This window comes from Nerophis ophidion, linkage group LG03 (genome assembly GCF_033978795.1).
Source record: "Nerophis ophidion isolate RoL-2023_Sa linkage group LG03, RoL_Noph_v1.0, whole genome shotgun sequence".
Taxonomy (NCBI): Eukaryota; Metazoa; Chordata; class Actinopteri; order Syngnathiformes; family Syngnathidae; genus Nerophis; species Nerophis ophidion.
Window position 1 is genome coordinate 16,402,089 of NC_084613.1, and position 13,692 is coordinate 16,415,780.

Genomic DNA, 13,692 nt, shown 5'->3' on the forward strand with positions numbered 1-13,692 from the left:
ATATTCTAAAAATAGCAACAATTCAAAAATCCTTTATACGTATATTTATTGAATAATACTTCAACAAAATATGAATGTAAGTTCATAAACTGTAAAGAGAAATGCAACAATGCAATATTCAGTGTTGACAGCTAGATTTTTTTGTGGACATGTTCCATAAATATTGTTTATGTTTAAAATATTATTTTTTTGTGAAAAAAATGTTTAGAATTAAGTTCATGAATCCAGATGGATCTCTATGACAATCCCCAAAGAGGGATTTTTAAGTTGAGGATTACTTCTATTAAATCATTATTTATAATTGAATCACTTGTTTATTTTTCAACAAGTTTTTAGTTATTTTTATAGATATTTTTCCGAATAGTTCAAGAAAGGCCACTACAAATGCGCAATATTTTTGCACTGTTATACAATTTAATAATTCAGAAACTGACGACATAGTGCTGTATTTTACTTCTTTATCTCTTTTTTTCAACCAAAAATGCTTTGCTCTGATTAGGGGGTACTTGAATTAAAAAAATGTTCACAGGGGGTACATCACTTAAAAAAGGTTGAGAACCACTGGCCTACACCATAAGATGGGGGCGTGGCATGGCGCCAAACATTGCTCTGTTGGTTTTTGTCCATTTTTTCGTGAGAAAAAAAGTGTAATATTTGTGTAAAATATATAATTCCGGTCTACATTTGATCATATATCTGGTACTACGGATTGTTTCTTTGATTAAACTATCTATAATAACGATTTAGTCTTTCGAATGCCTATTTGAAAGGAACGACTCCCTTCAAAGAGCCATAAATCCCATGGTCGGCCGGTGGAAGGTCATTTCCCGTGTGTTTACGACTCATTCGGGGGGCATAATTTGCTGTAATAGAGCTATCAGTTCCATCTGCAATAAAACTTCCCATCCGTCTCTAACTGCTGTTGTGTGTATGTGTCAATGATAGCGAACGAGCTAACAGCGCCCCTGGCGATTCTCCTCTGACAATGATGCGCCGTGTGGTTAAATCACTAAAGGATCGAGGCGGCGCAGAGGACTTATTTCAGCCGTAAGGCATGAGAACGGAGCTTCTGACCCGGAGAGCTGCAGGTCACAGACTTCACAGGAGCAGAGGGGGTGACACGTTGGGCCGTCCTCTTCGCTTTTGCCTACGCTCAGCAGACGCTCCACCTCCGCCTCGTTTCCATTCGCAATGTGCTGCAACACACACACACACAAACACGCACACGCACAGACGACAAGTAAAGCACATGGTTTCAAATGTATTCCTTAAAGTCTGCAGAACAGAGAGACAATATGCGATAGCAAAACATCGAAATATCGATACTGTCAATACCAGATATTTATGCTCTAATATCGAGTCCTCAGATCAAAACGTTGATACTTCAGTTCAGGAGTGTCCTAACTTTTTCCACCAGGGGCCGTACACGGAAAAGTATAAATATGCGAGGGGCTATTTGATTGATTTTTTCTTAAATGCGAAAAACAGATATTGTGTCTGCTTTGTTTTACAAATGACTAAATATATTATTATTATTATTACTTATTAGTTAGAAAAACATTTTTTCATTACATACCAAATGTTTTGCTATTTTTTTCTTTATTTTTATACTTTTTTTCCCCTGTAAAACTACAATACAAATAATAATATGGTTGTCTAACTGAGTCAAACATTCTGCCTGTACAAAAATATTCATGTTCAGTTATACACACACATATATACATGTAGACACATATACACACACACACACACACACACACACACACGTATATATATATATATATCTGCGATTAGGTGTCGACTTGTCCAGGGTGTACGCCGCCTTCCGCCCGATTGTAGCTGAGATAAGCGCCAGGAATAAAAAGGGAATAAGCGGTAGAAAATGGAAGGATGGATGGATATATATGTATACACACACACACATATAAAGTATACACAAACACATGTTTACAGTACACACGCACACACACATGTATATATATGTATATACACACACACACATTTTTACAGTATACACATACACATGTATACAGTACATACATACACATTCTCACACACACACACACACACACACACACACACACACACACACACACACACACACACACACACACACACACACACACACACACCTATATATATAGATATATACATATACACACACATACACACACACACACCTATATATATAGATATATACATATACACACACATACACACACACACCTATATATATAGATATATACATATACACACACACACATAAACCTTTTCATAATATATATCACTTTGATCTTGTAGAACTTTATAATTATGTATTGTAAAAAAATAAATAATTAAAACCTTCCTAAACATTGTTGTGTGAAAACTTTTTGTCCCAATATTGCAACTTTTTTCCTAAAACAAATGATATTTTTGCTCCCAAAATATATTCGACTTTACCCACAATATATTGGACTTTAACAGTGTAAAATGGCATACTCTTTTAAAAATACATTTTGTACGTTTTTCTTAAAATATTTTTTTTATCGAAAAATGCCTCCATAATTTTATTTTTTCCACAATATTCTCACAAAATGTAAAAGAAACAAACAACTTTTTCATAACATACTTGATTTAAGTCCTGTAAAATGACATGTTATTATGGATGTTAGTACATTATATACAATTAAGCTGCGTTCTGATAGGGTGCTGTCGTTCGAAAAGGAGCGGAAGAAAACTACGCGGTCCGTGAGTCTCTTGATCACCGAGAAGGACTTGGTCGGGAGGTCGGGGTGGAGAAGCTCCGCTTACCTCAAACAGACAGCTGACAGGCGTGGCGGCGCTCTGAACCGCCAGACTCAGATTCTCTGTCAGCTTCGCCTTGCTCCCCTGAACGCAACCCTGAAGACAACAAACATTCACCAGACGTCATTTGGATTCACAAAAATATACATTTTTAAAAACTAATATTAGGGCACGAAAATTCCCCATATTTGTGGGTGCATCAGATTTGTATTTTTATTTATTTTTTTTAATTTTACATTTTAACATTTTACTGGTCCCGAAAATAAAATTTTAAAATTTGCTCTCTAGCGCCACCTTTGAAACTGGAAACATTTAGCCTGTCCTACCAGTTTCACGTATCGACACGAAAATCGCAGGAGACGTCCATCATGGCAGGACGCACATAAAGCTCTCAGGAACCCACACCTGAAAACCAACAGGAAGTTGGCCATCTTGGTTTACGTCCCAAGCCCCGCAGGGGCCCTATTGAAATTGTTGCGTTTTCTTCTTTTTCTTTGGACGCCTTTTTGAGGCTTTTAACATGCAGGAAAGTCCCCATATTTTGCAGGCGAAAAATTTGATATTTTAGATACCCGAAAATGAAACTTAAAAACTGGCTCTTCAGCGCCACCTTTTGAAATAAAACAAAAAAATAAGCCCCTCCAACCGGTTTCACGCATCGACACGAAAATCGCAGGAGACATCTATCATGACGGGACGCACAGAAAAGTCTCAGGAACCAACACATGAAAACCAACAGAAAGTCAGCCATCTTGGATTTTGTCTTCCAATTTTCAGTGAACAAAAAGGGTCATACTTTAACAAACTCCTATATTATATTAACATGCATGAAAAGTCCCCATATTTTGCAGGGAAAAGTATGAAAATATAGCGAAAATTTTTATATTTTGGAGTTCCAAAAATGAAAGTTCAGAATTGGCTCTCTAGCGCCACCTTTGAAATAAATAAAAAAATCAGCCCCTCCTACCAGTTTCAAGTATCGACACGAAAATGGCAAAAGACGTCTATCATGACGGGACGCACATAAAAGTCTCAGGAACCAACACATGAAAACCAACAAAGACTCGGCCATTCTGATTTTCGTCTTCCATTTTTCAGCAAAAAAAAAGGGGTCATACTTTAACCAACTCCTCCGCGGGACTTTGACCAAATGAGTCGTGATTAAAATGACAGATACTACACATATGGGCAATGATAAATGGCGATACATATATTAACATGCACAAAAAGTCCTCATATTTTGCAGGCAAAAGTATGAAAGTATGGCAAAAAATTTTATATTTTGGAGTTCCAAAAATGAAAGTTCAAAATTGGCTCTCTAGCGCCACCTTTGAAAAAAAACAAAAAAAACAATTTAGCCCCTCCTTACAGTTACCTGTATCGACACGAAAATTGCAGGCGACGTCTATCATGATGGGACGCACAGAAAAGTCTCAGGAACCAACACATGAAAACCAACAGAAAGTCGGCCATCTTGGATTTTTTCTTCCAATTTTCAGTGTACAAAAAGGGTCATACTTTAACAAACTCCTATATTATATTAACATCCATGAAAAGTCCCCATATTTTGCAAGCAAAAGTATGAAAATATAGCGAAACATTTTATATTTTGGAGTTCCAAAAATGAAAGTTCAGAATTGGCTCTGTAGCGCCACCTTTGAAATAAAAAAAAAAATCAGCCCTTCCTACCAGTTTCAAGTATCGACACGAAAATGGCAAAAGACGTCTATCATGACGGGACGCACATAAAAGTCTCAGGAACCAACACATGAAAACCAACAAAGACTCGGCCATTCTGATTTTCGTCTTCCATTTTTCAGCGAAAAAAAGGGGTCATACTTTAACCAAATGAGTCGTGATTAAAATGACAGATACTACACATATGGGCAATGATAAATGGCGATACATTTATTAACATGCAGGAAAAGTCCCCATATTTTGCAGCAAAAAGTATGAAAGTAGGACGAAAAATCTTATATTTTGGAGTTCCAAAAACTGAAAGTTCAAAATTGGCTCTCTAGCGCCATCTTTGAAAATAAAAAATTAAAAATTTAGCCCCTCCTAACAGTTACCCGTTTCGACACGAAAATCGCAGGAGACGTCTATCATGACGGGACGCACAGAAAAGTCTCAGGAACCAACACATGAAAACCAACAGGAAGTGGGCCATCTTGGTTTTTGTCTTCCAATTTTCAGTAAACAAAAAGGGTCATACTTTAACAAACTCCTATATTATATTAACATGCATGAAAAGTCCCCATATTTTGCAGGCAAAAGTATGAAAGTATGGTGAAAAATTTGATATATTGTAGTTCCAAAAATGAAAATTCAGAATTGGCTCTCTAGCGCCACCTTTGAAATAAATAAAAAAATCAGCCCTTCCTACCAGTTTCAAGTATCGACACCAAAATGGCAAGAGACGTCTATCATGACGGGACGCACATAAAAGTCTCAGGAACCAACACATGAAAACCAACAAGGAGTTGGCCATTCTGATTTTCGTCTTCCATTTTTCAGCGAAAAAAAGGGGTCATACTTTAACCAACTCCTCCTAGGGACTATGACCAAATGAGTCGTGATTAAAATGACAGATACTACACATATGGGCAATGATAAATGGCGATACATATATTAACATGCACGAAAAGTCCCCATATTTTGCAGGCAAAAGTATGAAAGTATGGTGAAAAATTTGATATTTTGTAGTTCCAAAAATGAAAATTCAGAATTGGCTCTCTAGTGCCACCTTTGAAATAAATAAAAAAATCAGCCCTTCCTACCAGTTTCAAGTATCGACACCAAAATGGCAAGAGACGTCTATCATGACGGGACGCACATAAAAGTCTCAGGAACCAACACATGAAAACCAACAAGGGGTCGGCCATTCTGATTTTCGTCTTCCATTTTTCAGCGAAAAAAAGGGGTCATACTTTAACCAACTCCTCCGCGGGACTATGACCAAATGAGTCGTGATTAAAATGACAGATACTACACATATGGGCAATGATAAATGGCGATACATATATTAACATGCAGGAAAAGTCCCCACATTTTGCAGGCAAAAGTATGAAATTATGGCAAAAAAATTTATATTTTGGAGTTCCAAAAATGAAAGTTCAAAATTGGCTCTCTAGCGCCACCTTTGAAAATAAAAAATAAAAAATTTAGCCCCTCCTAACAGTTACCTGTATCGACACAAAAATCGCGGGACACGTCTATCATGACGGGACGCACAGAAAAGTCTCAGGAACCAGCACCTGAAAACCAACAGGAAGTCGGCCATCTTGGTTTTCGTCTTCCGATTTTCAGTGAACAAAGAGGGTCATACTTTAAAAAACTCCCGTATGATATTAACATTAAATTCCGAAAATGTTTTGCCTCTTGCGTAAAATGTGGGCGTGGCCTGGCACCAAGCATTGCTCCGATGGTTCGCCACAAAACAGGAAACGTTAATAACTTGGTTTTCAAGTTCAGATATTGACGCTAATTGCTACAAATGATGGTAATAGTCTGTAATAACTTTATTTTATTGCATTATATTAGGGCCCAAGCAGCAGCGAAAGCCCGGCAAGCACCCTATTGAAATTGTTGCGTTTTCTTATATTTGTTTGGACGTCTTTTTGAGGCCCTTAAGACGCAGGAAAAGTCACCATATTTTGTAGGCACGTCAGGTATATTTTGGAGTCCTGAAATTACATTTCAAAATTGGCTCAAAAAGGGGTCACACTTTAACAAACTATATGATATATAGTTTATATATAGTTGATATATACCTATATGATATTAACATGCATGAAAAGTCCCTACATTTTGCAGGCAAAAGTATGAAAGTATGGCAAAAAGTTTGATATTATGGCAAATAGGGGCCTTTGAACAAATGAGTCGTGATTAAAATGACAGATACTACACATATGGGCCATGATAAAACATGCACCAACGTCATATCTGCTCAGTAGACACCCGGACAAAGCTCCGAGTTGTTTTTGAACGTTATTCTTCAGGGAACACCACCTCTAAATCACTTTAAAAATGCACTCAAAAACCGTCAATAACCATGCTGTAGCAACATTGTTATTGGAAGAGCCGACACTGAGGAACTTGTCAGGTCCAGACAAACATTACATATTTTAGGGGTCCCGAACACGAAATTTCAAAATTACATCTCTGGAAAATGAGAAAAAAACGAGGCCAGATTCATGTATCGTCAGGAAAATTGCCGAAGAATTCCACCATTAAAGGAGGCATGTAAAATTCTCAAAGAACCTAATATTTGAAAACAAATTTGAGTTTTTCAGGCCAAAAACGCCATAATATGTCATTATTATGAATTGAATAATAATATGATTAATTTTTACATCGTTTATTTTCTCTCTCTTTTTCTCTCTTGTTTTGTATGGAAAATGTGCGTCACTATACAAACTTCTGCATTTATGAACCCTGTTTGAGAACCAACTTCTTCGGCTTATCCAAAGTCGGGTGGCGGGGGCCGCAGCCTAAGCAGAGAAGCCCAGATTTCCCGCGTCCCACTCGTCCACTCAAGATATTAAATTGAGGCTCCACAGCAGGGTATCCCGCAGCGCTTTTTTGTTAAGGCGGTCACCATAACAACAAAGAACCACCACCTAAAGTCTAAAAAAAAATTTAAATAATAATCCATCCATCCATCCATTTTCTACCGCTTATTCCCTTTTGGGGTCACGGGGGGCGCTGGCGCCTATATAATAATAATAATAATAATAATTTAAAAACAATTTATTTTTTATATTTTGTCCTGTCCAGTTTCTCAGGTAAATCATATAGTTTATGTAGATGCCCATATCGGCTGTTCAGATTTACTTTACAAAAGAGAAGTGTAGGATACTTCTCTTGTTGCCTTGTTTGTATTTGACTTTATTAATTATCATTATTATTGCTATTGTACTATTTTTCAGCTATAGTTACATTAATCATTAGTAATGTAGCAGCCTAGTTTTGAATGGCAGGGTACCTGCTATCACGTGTTGATAAAAATATAACATTTACATAAAAAAAAAATCAACTACAGGCTTCCCAAATGCTGTAATAAATTAAGCATGATGAGTTGAGCATATGTCAGCATGCGGCCCTACTTTTAACTCTTGCAAACGCTCATTTAGAGTAAGTCATTATTTTTACTAAGACAAAATAATGACTAAGGAAAAATAATGACTAAGGAAAAATAATGACTTACTCTAAATGAGCGTTTGCAAGAGTTAAAAGTGGGGCCGCATGCTGACATATGCTGACATTTTGACTTAGTAAATATTGACTTACTAAGACAAAATTACGACATACTTAGTATCTCAGGTAACTAGGACTATTTTGTTTTTACTTTACGGAAAAAATAGAGATATATATCAGCATACGGAACAAAAAAACACAACCAAAAATTTTAGGCTTTTTCATGTGACGAAGCCGGCCTACTTCACCACAGTCTGAAATGCCAAATATCAGCGCCAATAATTGGTCAATAGATCCCAACTGGACGTTAGCATATTGCTTTATTTGCCTTATCCGAAGATCACCGTGCCAAATGTGGTGTGGCACATCACACCTACGCTACATGCACAGCCGAGCAGGGAACGTGTGGGGAGAAAATAAGGACTGACGTACCGAGAGCGCCTGGTGCACTTTGCCCAGGTTGATGTACTCCACCGCGGCTTCAAAGGTGCTCAGGCAGTAGCTCAGCTCATCTTTGCCGGAGTGGCTGAAGCAGAAGTTCTTCATGTAGCTCAGGTTGGCCATCCTGGAATGAAGGGACGTTTACCAGGTGGGCATGACGCCGTACCAGCCTGCACGGCCACACGCTCACCAGTTGGGGACGTCCATCTTGATCAGAAGGTAGAGGATGACGGAGAGCAGGTCATCTGCGCACACAGCTTCAATGCTGACTGTAACACACACACACAAACACACACATTCTTTTATTTCTTACCTTCTTGAGGCGTCCGACCTCTTTAGGATCACTCTTTCTAGATATATAAAGATTTGTATTTACAACATTAATAATATATGCATACTATACAAATATAAAAAGGTAAGCTTTTTGTTATTTTTTGTTTGTAATTGTGTGATTGCTCCAAAGTATTCACACATGGTTATTATCCAACTTCTTCTTCTCCAGATTTTGACACGCTCTAAGACCTTCCACAATTTTCACCCCACTCAAACCGTTCCAACTTGAACCCGTTCAGCCTATTCGGCAATCGCGAGCTTTCCCTTGACAAAAATCTAAACATTTCCAGATTTCCAAGAATTCCAGGCTTTCCCGGGACATTTTTCCCCCATTCAAAATGAATTGGCCACCACCAGTTCCACATTTTTCAAGCTATTCAAACCATACCACCTTCAACACATTCCACCAGGCCGGAAATTTAAACTCCCTATTTCCAAGTTCCAAAATATTCCAGGATTTTCTAGAATTCCTGGTTTTCCAAAGCCCTATTTCCACCCTTTTTTTATGACAACTACTCCTCCCACATTTTTCAACCGTCAAAACACTCCTGTTAGTCAGGACAAAAAACAAAGTGTTTTTTTTTAACTGGAAAAATTCCCGGTTTTCCCGAAATTCCAGGAATTCCGCAATACCACTTCTTAATTCAACATGTTACTACTTCAACATTTCACCACTGATTTAAAATTTCCAACACCAAACATTTAAACTCATTTAGACCATTCAAGTTTTTTTGTTTTTTTTACCATTTTCAAAAAAATTACCGCTTTTCCCAAAGTTCCCGAATTTTTGGTAAATCCCCATTGAAATCTATGGGAAATTCCTCAGAGTTCCACAACCCCCACATTTTTCATCTGATTTAAACTGTTCCAACTTCAAAATATTCAGCGAGTTTAGGAATTGTGTGCTCTACTTTAACAATTCTAATAACAATTCCAGGATTTTGGTTCATCTTAAGCATTCACATGCAATTCCCTTAGTAATTACCTCATCCAGTTGGTTTTTAATCGTCATTATTTACTTCAAGTTATTACAGTATGTCTCTATATACATATATATTAATTTTTTTTTTTAATTAATTTTGGCCAAAGGGGGCGCATTTCAGTTTCTTACAGACTTTTTATTACATATGTTGGCCAGAGGAGGAGCACTTCAAATTTCTACACACACTTGTTATTTCATATGTTGACCAAAGGGGGAGCACATTTAAAACCGACACAGTCAATTCAAAAATCCGTCCACCCTAATTTTGATATATTCCACCACCAGGGGTGCAAATGAGACATTAGATGCAATGGTTTTCCGCATTGGGACCATGATTTTGGTCCTAACTTGTTCACCTGTCCACATATGTAAGGTACTTTTCCTTGTTGATGTCTCAAGAAGGGTAGAATACAAGAAGACGCGCACACACACACACACACGCACACACACGCACGCACGCACGCACGCACGCACGCACGCACGCACGCACGCACGCACGCACGCACGCACGCACACACACACACACACACACACACACACACACACACACACACACACACACACACACACGCACACACGCACACACGCACACACACACACACACACACACACACACACACACACACATGGCTGTCCATCGATTACGATGATGACGTTGCTCCAGTAATGGGTTATTGAGGGGGGTTTCGAATATGCCATTGCATGTGGCTCTGCAGGCCAATGCGTGACCCGCATGATTTGCCACATGTGGGGCAGATGTAGTCCACGTTTGAGAGGGGGGCCCCTGCAGCGCGCTGATGTCGCTGTATACGTTGTCGTGTTCTCCTCTCAGTGGTCTGCTCCTGGAGATGAGCAATGCCGGCGTGACTGCAGTTGCGCCAGGTGTGGCGATCAGCAGCCAAGACTTCCAGTGCGTTAGGCTGGATAGCACAGCGCTTCAGGAGGGTTTTTATGTGGTCCTTGTAGCGTTTCCGCTGACCCCCAGGAGACCTACAGCCTTCCTGGAGTTGGCCGTAGAGGATCTGTCGGGGGAGTCTCTGGGCGGGCATGCGGATTACATGCCCCACCCAGCGCAGATGTCTTTGCGCAAGGAACACTTGGATGCTGGGTGTTTGGGTCCGGTCAAAAATATCCACATGAGGGACTCTGTCCTCCCAGGTCAGACCCAGAATCCGTTGCAGGCAGCGGATGTGGTATCTCTCCAGGATTCTGACGTGCCTTTGGTAAGGGGTCCAGGTTTCCGAGCCATATAGCAGTGTGGACAGACAAACTGCTCTGTAAACAACTGCTTTGGTGGAAACTGTCAGGTTTCTGTTCAGGAAGACCCTGGTTTTGAGCCTACCGAAGGCAGCAGATGCTAACCCAACACGGACCTGGATGTCATTATCGATGTTACAGGTGGGGGACAGGACGCTTCCGAGGTAGGTGAAGTGTTGAACGATGGTGAGCTGCTGGCCATCAATGTTGAAGACAGGCACTTCTGACTGATGGATAGAGTGTTGCGCAATGATCTGTGTTTTTGAAATGTTGACCTTGAGTCCTAGGGCACTGTATGTGGATGAGACCACGTTAAGTGCACGTTGGAGAGAGTCTGGCGTGTGGGCAAGGAGAGCACAATCGTCAGCATACTGAAGTTCTAGGATCTTTTGTTTTGTAATTTTAGTGAAGGCCTGGAGGCGCCGGATGTTGAAGAGACTGCCGTCTAGCCGGAACTGTATGTGGATGCCATCTGTGGTTCCCAGAGCTTTGTGTGAGAGGAGAGTGACTGCTGAGAGAAAGAGGTTGAATATAACAGGAGTTAGGACACATCCCTGGCTGACCCCGACTTTCACATTAAAAGAGGGGGATTGCTGGCCTCCAATGCAGACACAGGCTCGCATTCCATCGTGAAGTTGTCTCAGGATGTTGAGGAACTTTGGTGGAATTCCCATCCTTCCCAGTAAGTCCCAGAGGAGATTCCGGTTTACGGTGTCAAATACCTTGGACAGGTCGATGAAGGCGATGTACAGATCCTGGTGGTGTTTTCTTGTACCTGCCTGGCTACAAAGATCATGTCAGTAGTACTCCGATCTCTTCTGAATCCACACTGTGTTTCAGGCAAGATGTTCTCAGAGATGTGAGTAACTAAACGAGAGAGCATGATCCGAGCAAGGACTTTCCCAGCAACCGAGAGCAGGGAAATTCCTCTGCTGTTTCCACAGTCGGCTTTGTCACCTTTCCTCTTGAAGATGGTTATTATAGTAGCATCCTTCCATTCCTGGGGGATGGCTTCAGAGGACCAGATGGAGTCAATCAACTGGTGAAGCCGGCGGGTGAGGAGATAGCCACCAAGCTTCAGTACCTCAGCTGGGATACCGTCAGGGCCTGGGCTTTTGTTGTTTTTATGCCCTTGATGGCCTTTTGGACCTCAGCAAAGGTAGGCGGGGAGTCTAGGTGGTCGACAGGGGGAGTGGTTGGGAAATTGGTGAAAATGTCCTAGTCAGAGGGATTTTCGGAGTTAAGGAGAGCGTTGAAATGTTCAGCCATCTATTTAGGATCTGGGGTGTGTCCTTATAGAGGGTGACTCCGTCTGCCGATCTGACTGGGGTTATGTTTTTTCTCTGTGGACCATATATGGATTTGACGGCATCATAAAATCCATGAGAATTGTTGGTGTCAGCATAGAGTTGGATCTCGCTGGCTTTCTTGATCCACCAGTCATTCTCCATGGCTCTGAGGGTACGCTGGACTTCGGCTCTTATGAAAGAGAGTCGAGTTTTTAGTGTGATGGATTGTGGGTTGGCCAGGTAAGCAGCATGGGCTTTGTGTTTTGCCTGGAGAAGTTTATGGATATCCGGTGCACTGTTGTCAAACCAGTCCTGATGTTTACGCCTGGTGTACCCAAGGGATTCCTCTGCTGCCTGATGGATGGCAGTCCTTAGGGAGTTCCAGCAGGTGTTGATGTCAGGGTCCAGGTAAGTATCAGGGATTGCAGACACATTTTCTGCAAGCTGTGCTCTGAGCTGGTCTACAAAGTGCTTGGATTTGAGTGCTTCACAGTTGAGTCTCTTGTTTGGTGGTGATTTCTTCAGTTGGGAGCGGACTTCCATCTGAAATTTGGCTCTGATCATTCGATGGTCGGTCCAGCAGTCCGCTCCACGCATCGCTCTGGAGATTAAGACCTCCTTCCTGTCTCTACGACGGGTGATAATATAGTCGAGGAGGTGCCAATGTTTCGAACGAGGATGTTGCCAGGAGGTCTTGAATTTATGCTTGAGCTGGAACATGGTGTTGGTGATGATCAACTGATGTTCAGAGCAGAGTGTAAGGAGGCGAAGCCCATTATCATTGAGCCTACCAACCCCGTGCTGACCAAGTGTTCCGGTTCAGAGCCCACTGTCAGAGCCTACCCTCGCGTTAAAATCCCCGAGGAGAATGAGCTTGTCGGTGGGAGGCGTTCCCTCTATGGCGGAGTTTAGTGAAGCATAGAATGTATCCTTGCTCTCGAGGTCTGCATCCAGGGTTGGGGCGTAAGCGCTTATAAGGGTGATATGGCGATTTTTGGTGAGTGGTACACGCCACGTCATGAGCCTTTTGCTTATACCCACTGGAGACTCTGGGATCATGTGAAGCAGGCTTGTCCTGGCGGCGAACCCCACTCCATGTAGACGACGGGAGCCTTCTGGATGACCCTTCCAGAAGAAGGTGTAGCCTTCTCCCGCCTCCGTGATTGAGTCTTCCCCATGTAAGCGGGTTTCGCTCAGGGCGGCTATGTCAATGCCGTATCGGTTTAGTTCATGTGCAACGAGTGCTGTTCTTCGCTGCGGGCGGCTGGAGAGATCACGCACATCCAAAAGTGTGCGGACGTTCCATGACGCTATTGTGAAGGGAATTTTGTTTTTCTTGTAAGTTTGTTTTCGACCGCATAAAGGGATGGCCCGGCAGCTGCGGTAGGATGCCCGGGCGATGAG

General features: G+C 41.1%; 1 protein-coding gene across 2 annotated transcripts in view; it reads right to left on the bottom strand.

Annotated features, from left to right (window-relative positions):
* The window catches only part of ankrd27 (ankyrin repeat domain 27 (VPS9 domain)), a 50,983-nt gene that overhangs the window by 15,121 nt on the left and 22,170 nt on the right, over positions 1–13,692 (bottom strand). For both annotated transcript variants that reach the window (XM_061894426.1, XM_061894425.1), the window contains exons 10-13: positions 8,618–8,696; positions 8,419–8,551; positions 2,794–2,883; positions 1,075–1,196 (exon numbers count right to left, since the gene is read on the bottom strand). In XM_061894426.1, coding sequence (XP_061750410.1) covers positions 1,075–1,196; positions 2,794–2,883; positions 8,419–8,551; positions 8,618–8,696 — 424 coding nt within the window. The remainder of the gene's footprint in view (positions 1–1,074; positions 1,197–2,793; positions 2,884–8,418; positions 8,552–8,617; positions 8,697–13,692) is intronic.